The sequence below is a fragment of the Erigeron canadensis genome, chromosome 8, assembly GCF_010389155.1.
Source record: "Erigeron canadensis isolate Cc75 chromosome 8, C_canadensis_v1, whole genome shotgun sequence".
Classification (NCBI taxonomy): Eukaryota; Viridiplantae; Streptophyta; class Magnoliopsida; order Asterales; family Asteraceae; genus Erigeron; species Erigeron canadensis.
Window position 1 is genome coordinate 5,983,937 of NC_057768.1, and position 20,733 is coordinate 6,004,669.

The following is a 20,733-nucleotide window of genomic DNA, read 5'->3' on the forward strand; positions in this document are numbered from 1 at the left end:
GGTAGTTCAAATCATGTTCTAAAAAAAAAAAAGGGTAAAATGTTTTATAAGATAGTGTTAGAAGTATTAGATAACTGATATGTACAATAGTTTATTGCAGCTATGATTATTACACACAAACACAAGGAAGATAAGTTGAATTGAACCCAAATCAACCATAGCCCATCATTTACATAAATACCACCATACAGTCCTTAACAAGGTCTTGCTACCATCATGAATTACATTTGTTTGGTCTCGTATTCAGCTGGATGACGAAGTGTACCAAAAGCCCAATCCATCCAGACAGTATAATGCCCATAGTTATGGTGATAAGTTGTGTGATGGATAGTGTGGTAAGCTGCACCCATCACTGGCCAAACCTTGCCATCTACACAATCATGAACGTTTGCAGCCCATATTGCTTCAATAAACAACAACGCTATGTGCGATGTGAAATGCATCGGGACTAGGAATAATGAGATCACGTGCGGTAGCCCTTGCAATATCCCATCCAAAGGATGCAATGCCAATCCTGATTAAAAAACATACACATTGTAAATATCATTTTACTTAGGGCTGGTAAAAAGATTTCATATAAGGGTTAGATATACCAACCCAATTATCTATTGGGTCAAGTAATTACTCGAACCAATATTTCTCAACCAAATTATCTAATCAGGTCGGGTAATTACTCAAACCAATATTCGGGAAGAGACTCACCTCCAAAAGGTGAAAGTGTGTTCTGATTATTGTAGATATGATGAGTTGCGTGAATGTATTTGTACAAAGGTTTAATGTCATGTAACTCTCGGTGTATCCAGTAATTCCCGAATTCAACAACTACAAGATAGACACTCAAGTTTACGGCATAGGAGAGCCAGCCAACGTCACTTATTCGTGAAAAACATCTTGTCCAACCGTTTTCAATCATGTACTCCGAGACCGTGGGAAGAGCAACATAAATAGGCATAGCCTTCATTACAACATAAATCTGTAGTAGCATTGCTTTTCTTGAAGGGATAGCATCTGGAAAATTAATACACATTTCATCAAAACACAAACACTTGTGTATCTTTAAATATCACAAGAAACAAGTAGTACAATTAAACATAGTAAATATTTAAAAAAAGATTACCTTTTTAACACATATTTTAAAATTTTGTACATATAATATTTGTAATCTATATAATCTATATAAACAAACTACCCCCTAAAATTTAACACTCTACCTTTAAAATCTTTAATTACTCTTTTAATCTATACTACCATCAAAACTTTATCCCTAAAATTCCAAAATTACCCTTAAAAAAAACCTTACGCGTGTCCCTTCTCTTCCCTGAATTTGCTCACATAGTATACCAAAAACACACACATGCGTTACTGAATTTAATAATTGATCAACATAATTAAGCTCATCCCTAAAATTCCAAAAATACCCTTAAAAAAACCTTACGCATGTCCCTTTTCTTCCCTGAAGTTGCTCACATAGTATACCAAAAAAACACACATGCGTTACTGAATTTAAAAATTGATCAACATAATTACGCTCACTATAAAACAACAACGGCAGTTTGCACTTTCTACCGGATTAAGAAACACTTGAGTTGAATCATTCATTCATGTAATAATACGGTACCGCTACTTAACCAGTGTTTTATTCTTATGCCCCGCCGCATTGCACGGGTACAAGGCTAGTAACTTGTACATAAATAGGTGATACGAAAAAAAAATATTCTCTTTGTCCCATTAGAAGGATTCTATTTTAATTTTTCATAGTCTTTATTCTTCGGTTTTATTTTAAATATTTTTGTTTGTGTTATATGATACTTAAGTTATATGAATTGATTGAGTATTAAAATATATTTTCATTGGTTATAATTTTCATTAAATAGTATATAACACAAAAAAATATTTAAGGTTAAAGTTTAAATACAAAAACTTTGAATATTCAAGGTTAACATTTCTAGTGTGACGGAGAGGGGTAGTAACTATCGCCCGTTAGCCTTGACGGAACCACACTGCCGATTATTAGGGTGAGGCGTATGTACTTGTAATAGAGTCACATTAGGGGCATGTAATAATACGAAAACAAGGGGGGTGAAAAATAAAAAAATGGCAAACTCGAAGGGGGTATTTGGAAAGAGGGAATTGTATAAAATGAAATGTAATAAATAATGAAAATAGTGAGAAAAAGAATAAGTATTTGAAAAGAGAATAAATTTTGTTATTTGGTACCAACAGATAACGAATATAAATAAATAAAGAGTTTTAAATAACAATAAAGTAAATACATATAACATCATCAAAACGTTTTTTGTTTTTTTTTTTCATTTTCACTCATTCTGTATAATTTACAGAAAATGGAGAGAATGAAAATGATTCCAACTTTTTCATTCACATTCTTATTCTCCATTGTAAACAAATAAGGAAGTTTTTCCCATTTATTCCGTCCTACCAAATACGAGCATGTGATGAAATTAACTCTATCTCTAATATATATTAAAATAGAAACTTTAAATAGCAATATGAAGTAATCTCTACCCTCCATTAAATTCCATCTTTAATCTCCATTCTTAGATCAAATTGCTTACATCATCTTTGATTAAATTTTTTAAAAAGATGATATTAATCCTTCAACTTTAGATAATTTTCTTAAACTAAAAACAATAAGAATTACAGATATTTATCTATCTTTTTGTTTATCTAATTTTTAAAAAATAATAATATCCATCTTTTGTAATCCTATTGCGTTATTGGGCCAATCACAATTTTTCATTCATGTAAATCTTTAAATATATATATATATATATATATAAAAGAGAAACCTTAGTTCATAATTGGAGAAGTTTGGAGCCTTAGATGAATTTCAATTTTTTATTAAAGCCATTAGATCAAATAATGATGTCATATAACTTATTTAACTTTTTATATTTAATTTTATTTTAATATAATTAAATTATTATTATTTTTTTATATAAGTTTATAGACATTAATAACTAATGTTGTTAATGATATAATTATGGAAACTAATATTTTTATATTTTACATCATTTTTATCTTTAAAACTAATTTAAAATTTTTTAGAATAAAATTTTATTTTCTAATTTAATATGTTTTTATCAAGTCATAAATTTGTATAGGGTTTTTATTATATAACGAATAACAAGGTTTTTTTTATAAGATTTTTATCATATAACGTTTTTATTAAATCAATGTTTTAAAAACCGGATCGAATGTCAAACCGGCCTTTTTAATAAAAAAAACTAAAAAACAAATATGGAGTCTATAGTAAGCTTTCATAATTATATATCAAAAAAATAATTGTATGAAAATTGCAATGATATTATACATAGTTTTAAGTTAAATTAACACAACATGCGATATATAGATTGATTATTAAATTGCTTAGTAATTTTAGTGTATAACTAAATTATTCGAGCAAAATGTTAAAGCACATGTACCATGACATTACAGACATATCCGAATGAATGAAAGACATATAAAGAAACGAAAACCTTACTTAGCGAGACCTCTAATAAATGATGTATATATTTTTCAACTGTGTTGTCACTGTTAACTGAAATCTAAACGACCACTAATGTAATTTTATGTTTTTTAATGGTTAAATTCTTACCAGGTTAAATATTTGTCAACTTATGATATTATAAAAATTTAACATGTCATATTTCCCGCGCATTACGCGGGTAATAATCTAGTTAGAACAGTATTTATGTAAAGGATAATTACTTGGTTAGACAAATTAAAGGGACTAGTTCTTACTATGGACTACTTTTTTAAAAATATCCAATTTGGACGATTGTTCTGTGGGCAACAGTGAAAAATAACAAGGATTTAGTATAACCAATAACAATATAACATCTGACACTTTTATTTAGTCTTTCATCTTCCCTTACATCCCTCCTTTCTTTCATCTTTTCCCCCAAATGCGACTTATGTTTGAGTGTGTGTGGTGGTTTCGATCGAATAAACAACAGTTGCATCTTAATAATAAGAAGAGAAAAGATACTTGGACGGTTTCTAATACGAAAAGGATGTTGGTTGGAGCAAGTGCTCGTGCTCTGTTTTATTCAACCGTACTTTTGTATTATGTTGTGAGAAAATCTAATTTTGGTGGAGGGATCGGGCTGAACAAATACAATTTAGTTTTGAATTGTTATGTTGTGTATGACTCATATATGATTATAGATCGTTTATCTTGTATTGTATAGTTTGTTATCTTTATATATATTGATGATGATTGTTTGTTGCCTTGAAAATTCAAAAAGGTGTTGCCAATGGTTGTTTGTGTTTTCTTGGTATTAACATAACAATCATACTTTTCACCTTATGTAGTTCTGGTATCTTTGACAATTTCGGAAGGGGTTGGCCGGTTGGGTGGGTTTTTGCCGGGAAGATTATTTAGTCCAATAGAATGTTTTAGTGAGGGATGTAACTATGAAGGATGGAAGAAAAAAAGAAGGATGACAGATGTTGTACTGTTATTGGCTTTATTTAATCCGTGATGATTTCAATTGTTACCCAAGTAAAATTTTCCAAATTGAGTATTTTTATAAAAGGGTTAATTGATTAAAAAATACCTCAATTTACCACTTTTTATTTTATTGGGGTTCATTCAAAAAAGTGTTCTATGTTAAGGATAAAAACCGACAAAAACAATTATGTTGGGTTTTTACTGGCTAACAGATGACGTGGAGCCGGCTTTATAGTGATTGTAGCCCTATTGGCATCCAAGTGTGCATATATAATAAAAGGGGGAAGGAAATATGAGGCTGTTAGACATTTAAGTTGGGTGAAAAACCTCTCACATACCTTGTTTTAAACCATAAAAATCATGGGGGGGGGCAAACATTTATTCAAAATATTAAAATATTGGTATGTGAGGGGTTTTTCACCCAATTTGGATGCATAACAGTCTCATACTCACTTTTTAAGAACACTCATATAAATTTTATAATTTATCGATGTACGGTTTTTGAGATAAAATATTTTGAATGAATTAGATGAATAAAATGATTTATGAATGAGAGAAAAAAAATGAGTGGTTGAGACTTAAGAAGAGAGAAAGGATGTTATAGTTGTTTTAAGTAAATATAGAATCGATCAGAGAGGTATTTTGGGGAAGTAAATGTTGAAACTTAAAATTTAGACAAGGGTTATTTGCTTTATAATATAGTATATAGATATACTAGTGTTCAGGCCCGTTCAATGAATTAGGGGTGCCAAGTGTACCTCCAACCCCTCTTTTAGTTATATTAAGATTGTTTTAAGATATCAATTCACATCAAACTATTTAAATTTTTAACGTGGTTAAATTGCGATAACTATCATCACGTGTACTTGAAAATAAAATCATATTCATTAGGTTTTATAAAGAGAAAGTTGGACTATCTTTTATATATATTAAAAATGAAACTTTAATTAAAAAATGAAGTAATTTGCATCCCTTATTAAATTTCTTCCTTTACCCTTAGATCAATACATATTATTAATTAATATTGTATTAAACATATCAAAATTAATATGTTTAACTTTTTGGATACCCTTTTGATTCACATCATTATCTATCTTTTTTTTCTTTAATTTTATTTTAATTTCATATTTGATTTTATTATAAATTTTCTTATAGATTAATATTATTAAAAAAGAAAATACACTTTTTGTTTTCAAATAATGACTGTTTCAAAGAACTATGTCATCAATACATATTCCTTATAATTTTTTTAATACTTGAATTTCTAATAAGTATTAGCAATTATATTTACGCTTAATTTGTGTCAAGTAAGATTATGATCCATCTTCCATTATATTTTAGTTTTCGTATTTGATTTTCTTACAAATAAATAATAAAATAAGTTTGTATTGGATTATGGTTTAATTTAACCTTATATTATGAAGTATAACTATACACTTGATGACATATGATCAAGGTTAAAATATATGATTGTTATTACTTATAGTAAATCATTTGAATGAGTTCAAAGAAGGTTTTTTCACCAATGTTTTAAATACCGGTATTTTACACATACTGGAATACCATCCGGTACCCGGTATTCCCGGTATTGTGTAAAATACCGGCCGGTATTCCTTCAAACATGAAATATACCCCTGACCCAACTTTAGATACGCCCAAACTACACACACCACCAGTCCAAGACCAGATAGTTCATGGTTGGGCCTCGAACATAATGGAAGAAGAAGAAAACAAACGTAACACTTCACAAGTTCACAGTCCAGCTGTTCTGTTTATCTTCATCATCTTTTTCTTTCTTCCCCTTTTTCCATTTTAATTTTAATTTCAATCCTCTAAACTTTCGTACTTCCCAAGCCCTATTAAATATCTATATCTATTCATATATAAAAGTAGGACAGCACCGCTATCTATTCTTTACCTGTTTCTCTTTCTTCTACCCCTGAAACGCGTTATTCAACTCCGGGACGACGACTCCGATTAACCAGAACGTCGACTAACTTTTGTCTTGGAACGCGATTTACTAGATTAATACGTCAAATCAAGTATGCTTATCTCACGATCCTTTTTAATTTATTTTTTATTTTTTTATAAAAAAGATGCATACCGCCGGTATTATGTTACAGGTATCACCAGTATTTCGTAAATACCGGCCGGTATCTTCGTAGGGCGGTATAATCAAAATATCATGTGTAAAATACCGGGGTACCACCCGGTATCCGATATTCCGGGTAATACCGGCCAGTACGTACCGGTATTCAAAACTTAATCACGGTTCAGATTCTCGTTAGATTCACTTTACCTAAGTAGTAGTGCTGTCGCTAGACTCACAATACCCTTTAAAACAAATTCTCGCTAGATTAATTGTTTTAAGTATTATGACCTAAAATTTGTGTTACTAATTCATCTTTTAATTACCCAGCTCTTAAGCCATGACCAGATATAATTCCCTCTGGTGACCACAGTGCTCGTTTCCAAGTCAAAGGATCGCGTCTGGTATTGTTAAGCTTCATGTTCAATTCACCCTAGTTACTATGGTTCTAGATCCCTCGGTTACAAGTGAATCACTTTTTACTTCTAGTTATAGACCGACTAGTTGTTTTCTGTCCTAGCATATTAGTCCTAGTACATGATCATAGACAATCATCAGAATTAAACTAATATGTTCAGATATAAAACCAATAGCAACATGAATTACTAATAAACATGGATCTACGATAAACAGTAAAGCACACTCCAACAGAATCTAAACAAACACAGTAAAACAATAAGCGTCTACATGATCACATTGATCCAAACAAGTATTCAGCCTACTAGCCTAACATTATTAAAGGAATAACAAAGTCTGAGAATATAAAAGACATAGTTCAAAGGCAAAGAGTAAATAAAGATGAAAGATCTAGACCAAGAGTGAAGATCGGAAGGTGTTTAGATGCTCCAAAACCTTCTTGGAATCTGCAATTTCGATCTAGGGTTATTCCTGGGCGGCTAGGGCCGCTGAATCGGCTCTCTCTTAGGGTTTTGAGGGTTAGTTCGACTTAAATAAGTGTTTAAGTCGGTTACTGATCTGGGCCGACTAGCGGCGCTGGTGGGCCTGCCAGCGGCGCTGGCTAATGGGCTAGCGGCGCTGGTGATACTTCGAGCGGCCGCTAGTGAAGCTTCGAGCGGCGCTTGTGGTTTGGAGAGCGTTCGCTGGTGAGCACCAGCGGTGCTGGGTATGTGTCCAGCGGCGCTGGTAGCTGCTGTCTTGCACTTGAGTCTTCGTTTGGCTCCCGAACCACTTCCTTGTGTCTTGTAACTTCATAGGCTTCCTTCTTGAGTCAGTTGATGTCATTTACCCTCTCTCGCATCTTCCGGGAACCTGCACAAACATATCATTCATTAAGTATCGATAGTTCCGGAATATTAACTCATTTAAGCATAGAAATGAAGCCTTTCTTTAGGGGTTTTTATCACAAAATGGACGCTCATCATATACCCCCACACTTAAGCTTTTGCTTATCCTCAAGCAAAATTGTCCCAGAAAAATAAATCAATTGATGAGTGGACATTTTAAGTGTAAAAGTGATCTACTATATCGAATTCATTCAAAGGATAGTCATGCAAAATGATTTGAGAAAGCTTTAGACAAAATCAGTAAGCTATAGCTAGAGGCTAATAATCAGTCAATCAAAACTAAAGCTAACTTTTTATTTGTGTTAATACCTCTAAAATAGTTCTATACTTCCACATGTCTCACAGCTCAATCTTACTACCTTTTGCAGACTAGTTAAGCACTTAATTCAAGTTTGTTTAGCAATCAGAACTACTAGCTACTAGCAAGGCGTTTATATTTCAAAAGTGTGTGTACTCGTGAGTCACTACTTAGATATACTCCTACACTACAGTCATGTTTGCTAGCTAGATACAAAAGCAGTCATACAATATTATCATCTTTAATAGTTGAGACAGCGGTGACAGGTCGGTGATTCCTCACTCGCAAAGCGACATAACTCAACTAAAAGTTCTACATCAAGAAAGCGGTGACAGGTCGGTGATTCCTCACTCGCAAAGCGACATAACTCAACTAAAAGTTCTACATCAAGAAAGCGGTGACAGGTCGGTGGTTCCCCACGCGCAGAGCGACATAACTTGATGCATTTTTATTGATTTTACTCGTTAATAGTTCTTTGAACTTTTATTTAATCTACTGATTGCCTTTTCTTTTGGATTTACTACATTATTCATGCAATAGACATTATCAGAGATCCCAGATGACTCATAATCCTACTCCGCATGCAACTAGTCACATTAAATAGTGTAAGATTTAAGGTAAACCATACATCTAAATGAGTTCCTACACAAGCACGTAAATTAAGTCCAATTTATACACCTATGCTAATGACTAGAAAGCTCTAAATTGCTAGGTATATTAAAGTCTAGTTAAATGTGCTATGACAAACATAATCGCATACAGTTTCAGTCTAAGCTCTAATTCAGTTGGAAGCATGAACAGCCACAAATCTGTAGTTAAGCTAACAATTCTAACTAACCGTTCATCTTACCAAGCTAATGTTGCTTAATTATCGTCATCTTTTGTCTACTTGCAAAGCTTATAATCTCAAAATAGTTTTCAGACACTTAAAACTTGAAATTTGCATGAAATAAGTAGTAGAAAACTCGTTTAAAATCAAACAATTTGACCAATGGTTTTTCCTATTCCATCCCCCCACACTTAAATTGTACAACGCCCTCGTTGTACTAGTCATAGAATACAAAGGGTAATAGGAAAAACACGTGAAATTTAAAGTAAAAAGGATTAACGAAACTTCCCGGGTCTAAAATTGCATGATAATTTGTTGAAGATGGCATTTGTATGGAGAGAGTTGAACATGATGAGCTTCTTGATAACTTCAATCGTCTCCATTCGATGGCGATCCATGGTTGCTTCTCCATCTTCTTTTCTTTTTGGTATTTTTTGATTTTTTAATTTTTTTTGGATTTTTCTGATTTTTTTGTATTTTTGGTGATCTGGTGCACAAAACGGAGTTGTAAACGACGCTGATTGGCGGAAAATGGTTCTGGTGGTGGTGCCAGCGGCACTGGTGAGATACCCAGCTGCACTGGTGGGTGATTTGAGCTGGTAGCGGCGCTCGTGGAGTGGGTAGCGGCGCTGGATCTGCACAGGTGCAGGTCCAGCGGCGCTGGTCTGCCCAGATGCAGTTCCAGCGGCGCTGGTTGTCTGACTAGCGGCGCTCGTGGCTCCTGTACTTTTTCCGCAATCTGATTTCTTCAGCGATTTGATGCACAAACTCCCCCACACTTAGCTTTTGGCCAAGTGCATGGTTTCCTTCAGAATACAAAGCAAAATACTTCTGCACACTTCAATCAATTTATCAAAAATGGAAAATACGAGCTAAAACAAAATGAAAAATAGAAACATAAAACACGATTGCAATAAGTTACTTGGTCCTTCGATCCTTGAAAGCTTGCGTCTGTGATACTTTCAACATTTTCATATCATATCACAAACGACAAAGTTTAAAACAATCACTTAGTTGCAATTAGTCACAATTCCTAAAAATGAAAAATAAAAATAAAAATGAAAAATTACTGCTTGGGTTGCTTCCCAAGAAGCGCTAAGTTTACTAGTCTTCAGCCGGACTCGGTTTTGGAACTAGGTTGAGGAGTACGGGTTAGGCCTAGGGCCAGCAGCCGTTGGTGTTTTGATGTAAAGGTCTGATTTATCCCTAAGGTGTGATTCTATCCTCCTTTTCTTGCTTTCCCAAGCGTAACTTCTAATCTTACATCTAGTTCCAAATGGATTCAGATCACTGATATCCTCCTTGATTATAACTACTTGGTTAAATCCTAAAGTCATGGTCATCTTCTTAGCTTTCACATTAACTGATGATCCTACTGATAGTAAAAACGGTTGTCCCAAAATGATATGGTCCCTTGTCATCGAATCGTCTTCGACTAAATAAAAATCAGTCGGGACATCAAATCCTCCTACATTTATGACCACATCTTTTACTATACCTTTAGTTAAGACCTTTGCTCCTCATACTAACCTAATTTCTAAGTTTTCTTGTTTCCACGAATTTTTACTACTTAACACTAGGTCCTCGAAAATCCTTATGGGGAGAACATTTGAGGTGCACCTAAAGTCCATGTAAGTATTTTCAAAACACACTGAATTAATGTGACTAGGGACTTGAAAAATGCTAGGGTCCCCATAAAACTTGCCATAAGGTTCTCTAGCCATTACTTCATTCATTTTGTCCCTCTCAAGTTCAGCTACACGTTCCTCCCATTTCATATTTCCTAGTATTTTCCTAATCCTATTGGCTACTTCTCTCCCATTTCTTAATTGTTCTTCTACTTTCTTCTTTTTCTCTCTCAAATTCCTAAAGCATTCGTAACTTATTCTGCCCTCACGTTTTCCTTTCCTAGTTTGTTTGCCACCATCTTGATCATCATTCCCTACTTCCATACTCAGGCATTCTGCTTTAATTATATTCAATTTTCTATCTAAGTCAGATACTTTGACCACATTTTTCCCGTCAGACAGTGTTATTTCTCTTTTGAGTACATGGACGGTTACATCGGCAATATGCAAAAATGGTCGACCTAGGATTATAGGTGTATCTATTCCATCAATTGAATCAAGTATAACAAACTCGGTCCAGAATTCTAAGTCCTTAACCATGACATGGACTTGTTCGACAATCCCCTTGGGTTGTCGGTAAGTCTGATCGGCTAACCGAATACTCATGTTGGCGGGTTTTAGCGAACCTAGGGTAAGTTTTTCAAAAACAGCAATAGGCATTACATTAATACTTGACCCTAAATCAGCTAATGCACTCGAAAAATATTCATCATTAATAGTGCAAGGGATAAGAAAACTTCCCGGATCCTCGTTTGCTTGCGGTGTCCGCTTTTCATCATTCTGCGTGTCGAGATTCTGAACTTTTTCACTTCTGCCCAAATTGTCTCCATCCTCCATTTTGCATTTGGATGCGAGCTGGGTACCTAAGTCTCCGTTTGAAATTGAAATTGGGCCTGAATCCGAACTGCAGGGTTCACCAGCAGTGCTGGTGGTGTGCGAGCGGCGCTGGTGGTCTACCTGGGGGCTTCCAGCGGCGCTGGTGGATACCCAGCGGCGCTGGTTGTTACCTGAAGGGCTACCAGCGGCGCTGGTGGGTGATTCCAGCGGCGCTGGGTGGTTCTGGACTGATTCCAGAGTTGCCTTTTTGTCCGTTTCGCTTCCATTTTGCCTCCGTATGCCCTGTACCTGACTGGAACTTTCACAAGAATCATTAGAAATCACAGTGGAGTCATTACCTTCGGTGAACACGGCGTTCACATTCTCATTTCGTCCGATCGGGGGTTGGTACTTTTGACTCGGATTAGGGTTTGAGAGAGGATTCGTCCTTGGATTACTTGGGAGAACACCATTTTCCTTCCTTGCATTTAATGCCATCATCTTTTCCAGTTTCTTCTCCAATCCAAGAATCGCGGATTGTTGGTCTCTTGTCACCGTATCTACCTTGTGGTCGAGATTACTAATCTTTTCATCCAAAAACCTTGTATACTTGTCAAGTGAATCATGCCTCTTGTCATTCATGTCTATGTACTTTTCCATCATGTTTGTGAGCTTGACAATAGGGTCCTCCTTGACTTCATTTTCCGCTTTTGGTTGCTCCGGTTGACCGTTACTCCTTTGCCACCTATTTTGAAAAGAACCAAAATTATTTCTAGAATAATTTGCATTATAATTAGAATTACCGGGATTTCTTTGAAATAGTCCTCGTTGAAAGCCTCCTCGGTATTGATTCTGGACAAAATTGATTTGCTCGGTGGTTTCTTCTTCACAATCTTCGGTACGTTGCATCTCCCCGCATTTGTTGCACCCGTACCTTGAGGTCCTTATCCATAATGTTCAACCTGTCTTCAAAAGTAGAAAAACAGTTAGATAAAGCTTTAAGTTCATGGATTACCTTATCATCGGGGCTGCTCTCGATGCTAGCCACGGTCCTTCTCGACTTTTTATCTCGATCCTTGTCATCTACATCTCGAGCTAAGCTTGCTTGCACCATATCTTCCATCATCTTGTACGCGGCATTAGTAGTCTTGTACAAAAAGTTACCACCTCCGGCTAGGTCCAAATCCTTTTGGGAACTCTTCGTTAAACCATAGAAAAAGATTTCCATGATCTCATCCTTGCTAAGTCCATTCCCGTGACAGTTTCTGATCATCTCCCTAAGCCTTTTCCATGCAACAACTAGTGATTCTCCTTCGTCTTGCTTGAAAGCTTTGATGTCTCGAAGCATTTTCCTAGCTAAACTCGGGGGAAAGAATCGCGAAACAAACTCCTCGCGAATTTGATTCCATGTGGTGATGGTACCTTCATCGAGCTCATCGAACCAAGCACGCGCCTCTTCGGTGAGAGATGACGGGAACAAGCTAAGTTGCACATCGTCATCGGTGACGTTTCCTCCATATTTGAACATTTTGCATAGGCTAGTGAACTTGCTTACATGCTTGTGAGGGTCGGAATTAGCTCGGCCGTCGAACAGGTTATCCTGAATTAACTTAAGGTGGTGTCCTTTGACTGAAAATGAATCTCCTAGGTTGGGTAAAACTATAGCGGATCCCGACGTCGGTGCTACAGCTCTTGTCCTTTCCATCATCGGTCGGTCGAAATCGTCAATTACACCTCTAGGTGAGTTTGGTTAAGACATGGTTTCGGTTGTTCCTACTGAGTTTTCTAGGTTGAAAAGGTGTTCTAAATTCCCTACGGGGGTTGAGTTGGATCTGTAAAGTCTCTTCCTTCGTCTGAGTCTACTTAGGCTCGTCAAACTACGTCTTATGACCGTTCCGGATCTCAAACGCATGAACCACCTAAATATCCTGCAAAACTCAAGAAAAAGATCAACGCAACAATTTAATTCTAAAAATTGAAAAACTACACTAACTACCTAGCTAGAAATGAAAAACACAAATATTTTTGGATTTTTAAATTTTAAAAGAAAAATTAAAATGCAACTAATTATGCTAAACCTAATTTTGACCTAATTTGACCTAATTTTCTACTTAACCTAATTTGACCTAATATGAAATGCTAAAAAGTAACTACTTCGTGCCGAAACACAAAATAGGGTCGAACTACACTACTAAACTAAGAATGCGTCGCGTCCCCGACAACGACGCCAAAAAGACCTGATGGGTGTATGTTTTTTATTTATTGCCTAGTCTTTAAAATTTATGTTGTACAAGTAACTATCTAAACTAACACACACTTTAACGAGCAGCGAACCTGGTCAGTTGAGTATAGCCTAGTGGTAAATTACAGGATCGTTCACAGAGACGCGTTGCGTTACCTAATCTAGTAGTACGTGTAATTCTAGTTTGTTTGGGGGTTTGTCACTAACTCCTAATAAACTAATTTTTAGCAATTAAATAAGAAAATATAACCAAATGCTTTGCAGCAAAAGGCTACTCTGAAAACAGTTTTGAAAGGACGAATATCAGTATTAAATTAAAATACTTGTTTGGCATCTCCGATCTCATGGTGCGACCAAATACTATCCTACTGGTTTGTTAGCCTGTTGGAAACTTAATCACGGTTCAGATTCTCGTTAGATTCACTTTACCTAAGTAGTAGTGCTATCGCTAGACTCACACCACCCTTTAAAACAAATTCTCGCTAGATTCATTGTTTTAAGTATTATGACCTAAAGTTTGTGTTACTAATTCATCTTTTAATTACCCAGCTCTTAAGCCATGACTAGATATAATTCCCTCCGGTGACCTCAGTGCTCGTTTCCATGTCAAAGGATCGCGTCTGGTATTGTTAAGCTTCATGTTCAATTCACCCTAGTTACTATGGTTCTGGATCCCTCGGTTACAAGTGAATCACTTTTTACTTCTAGTTATAGACCGACTAGTTGTTTTCTGTCCTAGCATATTAGTCCTAGTACATGATCATAGACAATCATCAGGATTAAACTAATATGTTCAGATATAAAACCAATAGTAACATGAATTACTAATAAACATGGATCTACGATAAACAGTAAAGCACACTCCAACAGAATCTAAACAAATACAGTAAAATAATAAGCGTCTACATGATCACATTGATCCAAACAAGTATTCAGCCTACTAGCCTAGCATTATTAAAGGAATAACAAAGTCTGAGAATATAAAAGACATAGTTCAAACACAAAGAGTAAATAAAGATGAAAGATCTAGACCAAGAGTGAAGATCGGAAGGTGTTTAGATGCTCTAAAACCTTCTTGGAATCTGCAATTTCGATTTAGGGTTATTCCTGGGCGGCTAGGGCTGCTGAATCGGCTCTCTCTTAGGGTTTTGAGGGTTAGTTCAACTTAAATAGGTGTTTAAGTCGGTTACTGATCTGGGCCGACTAGCGGCGCTGGTGGGCCTGCCAGCGGCGCTGGCTAATGGGCTAGCAGCGCTGGTGATACTTCGAGCGGCCGCTGGTGAAGCTTCGAGCGGCGCTTGTGGTCTGGAGAGCGTTCCCTGGTGAGCACCAGCGGTGCTGGGTATGTGTCTAGCGGCGCTGGTGGCTGCTGTCTTGCACTTGAGTCTTCGTTTGGCTCCCGAACTACTTCCTTGTGTCTTGTAACTTCATAGGCTTCCTTCTTGAGTCAGTTGATGTCATTTACCCTCTCTCGCATCTTCCGGGACCTGCACAAACATATCATTCATTAAGTATCGATAGTTCCGGAATATTAACTCATTTAAGCATAGAAATGAAGCCTTTCTTTAGGGGTTTTTATCACAAAATGGACGTTCATCAATAATATATAAGATAAAGAGTATTATTTTATTATCTCTAAATATATATTAAAGAGAGACCATAATTTATAATTGAAGAAATATGGACCATTAGATGAATTTTAACTTTTATTTAGAGCCATTAGATCAAATGATAATTTCATATACCTTATTTAACTTTTTTTAGATTTAATTTAATTTTAATAAATTTAAGTTATTATTACTTCCTTGTTTAAATTTGTAGACATTAATAATTAATATTTTTAATGATATAATTATGGAAGCTAATAATTTTATATTTTGCATCATTTTTTATGTATAAATATAACTTTTAATGTTATTACAATAAAATTTTCTTTTTTAATGTAATACGTTTATATTAAGTTATATTTTTGTATAGGACTTTTATCATAAAACGAATAAAATAAACGAATAAAATATGGTTATAAGAATTTTGTATAAGATTTTTAGCATATAACATTTTTATTAAATCAATGTTTTAAAAACTGGACTGGAGTCAAAATGGCCTTCTTAATAAAAAAACTAAAAAAACAAATATGGGGTCTAAAGTAGTTATCCCAATTATATATCAAAAAATAATTGTATGAAAATTGCAATGATATTATGCATAATTTCAAGTTATAGTAACAAAACATATGATATATAGATTGAGAATTAAATTGCTTAGAAATTTTAGTGGATAACTAAATTATTCGAGCAAAACGTTAAAACACAAGTGCAATGACAATGCAGACATATCCGGATGAATGAAAGACATCCAAAGAAACGAAAATCTTACTTAGCGAGACCTCTAATATATGATGTATCCATTTTTCAAAATTGTGGTTTAATAACACACACATATATATGAGAAACAATGACTAAGGTTTGTTACAAAAGTGAACTTCATGCCTAAAAGCGAACTGTCTGGTCATTGTTAAGCGAAATCTAATCGTCTAATGTAACTTCATGTTTTCTGGTGGTTTAATTCATATTAGCTATTAATATAATAATATATTAAAAATATAATATTGACTATTATTCTATTATATATATATATATATATTAGCTAGTAACTTTGATTTCTTGATTAAAATTATTGAGAAAAAAGTGTAAATTTGTGATGAAAAACTAAAAAATGTAAATTAAATTTAAAGGGGTACACATATATTATTAGCTATTATTTTTTATTTCTTGATTAAAATTATTGGGTAAAAAATGTAAATTTGTGATGGAAAACCAAAAAGTGTAAATTAAAATTAAAGAGTATTTTTTGTATAATCATAAAAAGTATAACTATTAATATTGTCATTTAAGAAAGATAAACTAATTAAATATGATCTAATGACTTTAAATTAAAGATGAAATTCATCCAAGGATTTTTGTTTGTTTATAAATGAATTTAGCACCTTGTTATATATATATATATATATTGGTAGATGATTTAAATTACTGTTGATAAACGTCTATACCCACAAATACCAATGAACTAAAATAGGATTAAGGCTACACGTGACGTTTTCTTTAAACGACACGTGTCTACTAAATCTATATATTGAAAAATCTTATTTTTTAATTAACCTATATAATTAAACTTTTAATTAATTATGTATAGTATAGATTCTTTATAATTATAACTGTTGTATAAAAAGTCATATTATATTTTTTGTTACCATAAATATAGATTTCAATCATCATTATTATTCTAATAGTAACTTTAATTAATAGCTTATATATATAATTTATTTATAAGTTAAAAACATACATGTACTCTTCGTCCCATCTTAATTGTCTAAATTTGACTTGTCAAGTCTTCTCCCTCTTACTTTGACCGTAAATATTTTGGTTTATATATTATAACACTTACTATAAAATATATGAATGAATTGAGTTTTAAATATATTTTTTATTGATATAAATTTCATTAACTAATATATAACACAAACAAAAATAATTACAGTCAAAGTTTAAAGAAGAAGACTTGAAAAGTCAAAATTAAACATTTAAAATGGGACGAAGGGATATATCTTTAACTTATAATTTAATATTACTAATTATTTAATTATTTATCCATCTATTAATACGAGATAAAGGTATTCGCGCGTTGCGACGGTGATAGAGGTGGCAGCGGTGGTGGTGATGTAATGGCGGCATCGGCGGTGGTCGGTGGTGACGGGTGGTGGTGGCGAGCGGCGGTAGAGGCGGTGATGGTGATGGTGATGACAGCGGTACTAGCGGTGATGGATAATGGTGGTGGCACGCGGCGGTAGCGACAGTGGTGACGGTGGAAATTGGTGGCGTTGATAGCGATTGGTGGTTGGTGGAAACAACGAGTAGTGGAAGTTATTGATGTAATGTGGCTATGATGTATGGTAAATCATGTACTAGACTGTGTACATTGTTGAAACTTAAATCAATATTAAAATTTTAAGTTTAATGTTGAAAATTAAAAATAGACTTGTTTTATATAGTATAGATAATGAAACGTGGTTAAAAATAATAAAAGCATGTGAACTATGTTTTACATCATTCCTTTCTATTAAGTTATATAATTATCAATATCAATATAGTAATAATAGATTTTGATGAATACTTTTATGAGTCACTGTTATGTTATTATTAAAGCGACCAAATGCATAATACTAGTATTAAGACTATTAAAGTATATGAATCAAATAATTAGAGTGATCGATCAGTACGAAAAACAAACCTTTGGTAACAAATACATTGTATTTGTAGACATAAAGATAGAAGCTCCAAAGAAAGCTTGTGATGAAATAAACTATGGTTCCTGCGGTGTAGTTCCGAAGACATGTCTGAACAAAATGTGGTAAGGGCTCCCATATTTTTGCTGGCAACAGTGTCCCGAGCACGATCCGGTTGGCCATCGCGGACTCATTGACAAACAGCTGCAAATAGTTTTCATCTATTGGGTCAAATGTAGTAGAAAATGAAGAGAGAATGTCGAAATATATATGAGATTATGTGGATATATATATAGATTCACCATTCTTATAAAGCCTGGAAGTGTATAGTAATATTAATTAGTACCAACAGTTAATTAAGTAATTATTATGATTTCATACTTGAGTCTTCGAGTCAAATAACTAAAGAAAGAGATGTAGATAGAAATGTATCAGTCACTATGTATACTATTAAATATTTAAATGGATTAATGAAAAGAAAACTAAACGTATGATTTTCATTCTCAAATCTAAATCGCCATTTGACAGTTGATAATGATTAAGATGTATAGATTAATTTTATGATGATTTGCATAACATCAGTGTAATGTGATGATTTGTAAATTTTTTTATGAGTGGTGATTTAATACCAGAAACCTAAATTTATCATATAATACAAATAATATAACACATTATATAAGTTTTTAATGTGCGGTTGTGATTAATATATCAAATTTTGTGGTATAAATCACCATCTTTAGTTTATTGTTGGGTTTACATAGATTTTTAATCATAATTATGACATCTCTATCTCTATCCATAATAAAGCAAGGTTCCTTGCATCTAAAATGTTTTAAAAAGTTGCCAAGTGGCAACCTTTCCCTTTCTTTAAAAAAAAACACCCCCTTAACTTAACAAAATTTACACGGAGGCTTTAAACAAAAAGATATTGGAAAATAATTCAATGTTTTTTTTCAAGGATGTTTCTTCTCCATGACTTTACTATTTCTTCGCCTTTCTCATATTTAGGGTTTCAATTTGAAGATATTTTTTACTCTTGGCCGGACGGAATTTGCATGGAATTTTTCTCGGGAAAACAGCATTGAAAGTTTCAAATTAGGATTATGATTTGTTTTTCTTGGCTTATAGTTATTTTTTTATATATATATAAAATGCAAATTTAGATCTATTCTCTGTTTTTATTTTATTTCTAACTAATTTTTGTTGATTATTTGTTCCGAGCTCTCCTCCCGTCAAACGTATTTTTTTTATATATAAAATGCAATTTTAGTACTATTCTTTGTGAGGGTTTTGTTGGATGAGATATTTGGGTTGCCTGGGATTGACGACATGGAGTTTTGTTGGATAAGTGTATTGTCAAAGGCTTTATTAATTGCAACCACGTCAAATTATTGTGTTTAACTTGTGTTTACCATCTGATTTGGCTACCCATATTTTTAATGTGAATGACACAAAAATCTTGCTAGGTGTAGTCTATGTAACAATTCAAAATTAATCTTACTTATCACATTATGGGTTAAAACAACTTATTTCCATTACTGGGGGCATACTTTCTATTTGTATATAAGAAACATACAAGTTGAACGGAAACCAACTTGTGGTTAGTGTTAGTCATTTCTCATTTCACTTATTTTGAATGTAAAGCAATTGAAACCTAAATCATTCGCATTCTTTCTTTGTAACTTTTGCCAGACTATTCCTACAAGCTTTGTCTGAAGATATCAACTGAATTCATGTCTTCCAACTTTTGTGCCGTAGGGTAAACAAAACTGCGAGCTAAACAATACAATGACACTAAACGCTAATACTATTAAAAATATATAGTCAAGCACGCCTTTAGTAACACTTAACGCCAATTTTATGCATTTGAAGGTGTTGATACATCATGTATAAGGTCCATAAGGAAACTTGCTACCCTCTTTGTCTTGTCTTATGAAGTGTTTATTATCATGTACGATGTATGCATCTAACTCAATAATATTGATTTATTTGATTGAATATACTACACTTTTAGCTCTCAATGGATATGTCGTAAGCAACATTTGTTTGCTACTGAGATTGTATATGTAATAAGTTGATTTTACTATAACAGGATTGCCGATAACCAAGTTGTAAGGTTTCAGGATACGCCTCATGAGATGAGAGTATAAGCTCATACGATTAATTGGTCGATTCTGGTAAACTCGGTGACAGTGTTGAGGTAAACTTCAATATGAACTTGAAATGTGTTGGAATTTTATTTACTGTGCTCGGTAGCTTTCATTTTTGAACTGACTTTTATTTTTGTTGAAAAGATCACTGTTATATACCGGGCTATGAGTGCGAGGATTGGTTAAACTCAGAGGATGTGAACTCTTCAGCTTATTTAGGCTACTCTTTACAGGTGGATTCTGAACTTCATTTGCATCTACCTGCATACGTACCAAAGGAGTTCTCCCTAAACTCTCCACTAGGTGAGTACATGACTTTGATCATTATTCATCAGTGACAAAATGGACAAGTATATATCAATATGATTGTATCTTTTTCGTGTAACAGCTTCTTGAGCAAATATCTATCTTTTTTGGAGTAGTTGATCTTGGCGTTTTTTCAAATACGGCTGTTAAAAAGGAAGTCTCTCTTAGTGGGTATTGATCATTATTAATTTGTGTCCTAAACATGTTACCTCTCAGCTGACTTTTAAAAATGAATGTACAGGAATTCCTGTTTTTCCTGGGATGCATGTTGTAACCAAAGCTTCCGATATAACCAAGGTATTCCTTGACTTTCAT

General features: G+C 33.8%; 1 protein-coding gene across 1 annotated transcript; it reads right to left on the bottom strand.

Moving 5' to 3' along the window:
- Window positions 1–82: 82 nt before the first annotated feature.
- Window positions 83–20,733, bottom strand: LOC122610167 (delta(7)-sterol-C5(6)-desaturase-like). The gene is made up of 4 exons (XM_043783161.1): window positions 20,658–20,733; window positions 17,968–18,183; window positions 703–1,008; window positions 83–514 (listed from the first exon to the last, which is right to left on the bottom strand). The coding sequence occupies exons 1-4, from the start codon at window positions 20,731–20,733 to the stop codon at window positions 222–224; spliced, it is 891 nt and encodes a 296-aa protein (XP_043639096.1). The 3' UTR covers window positions 83–221.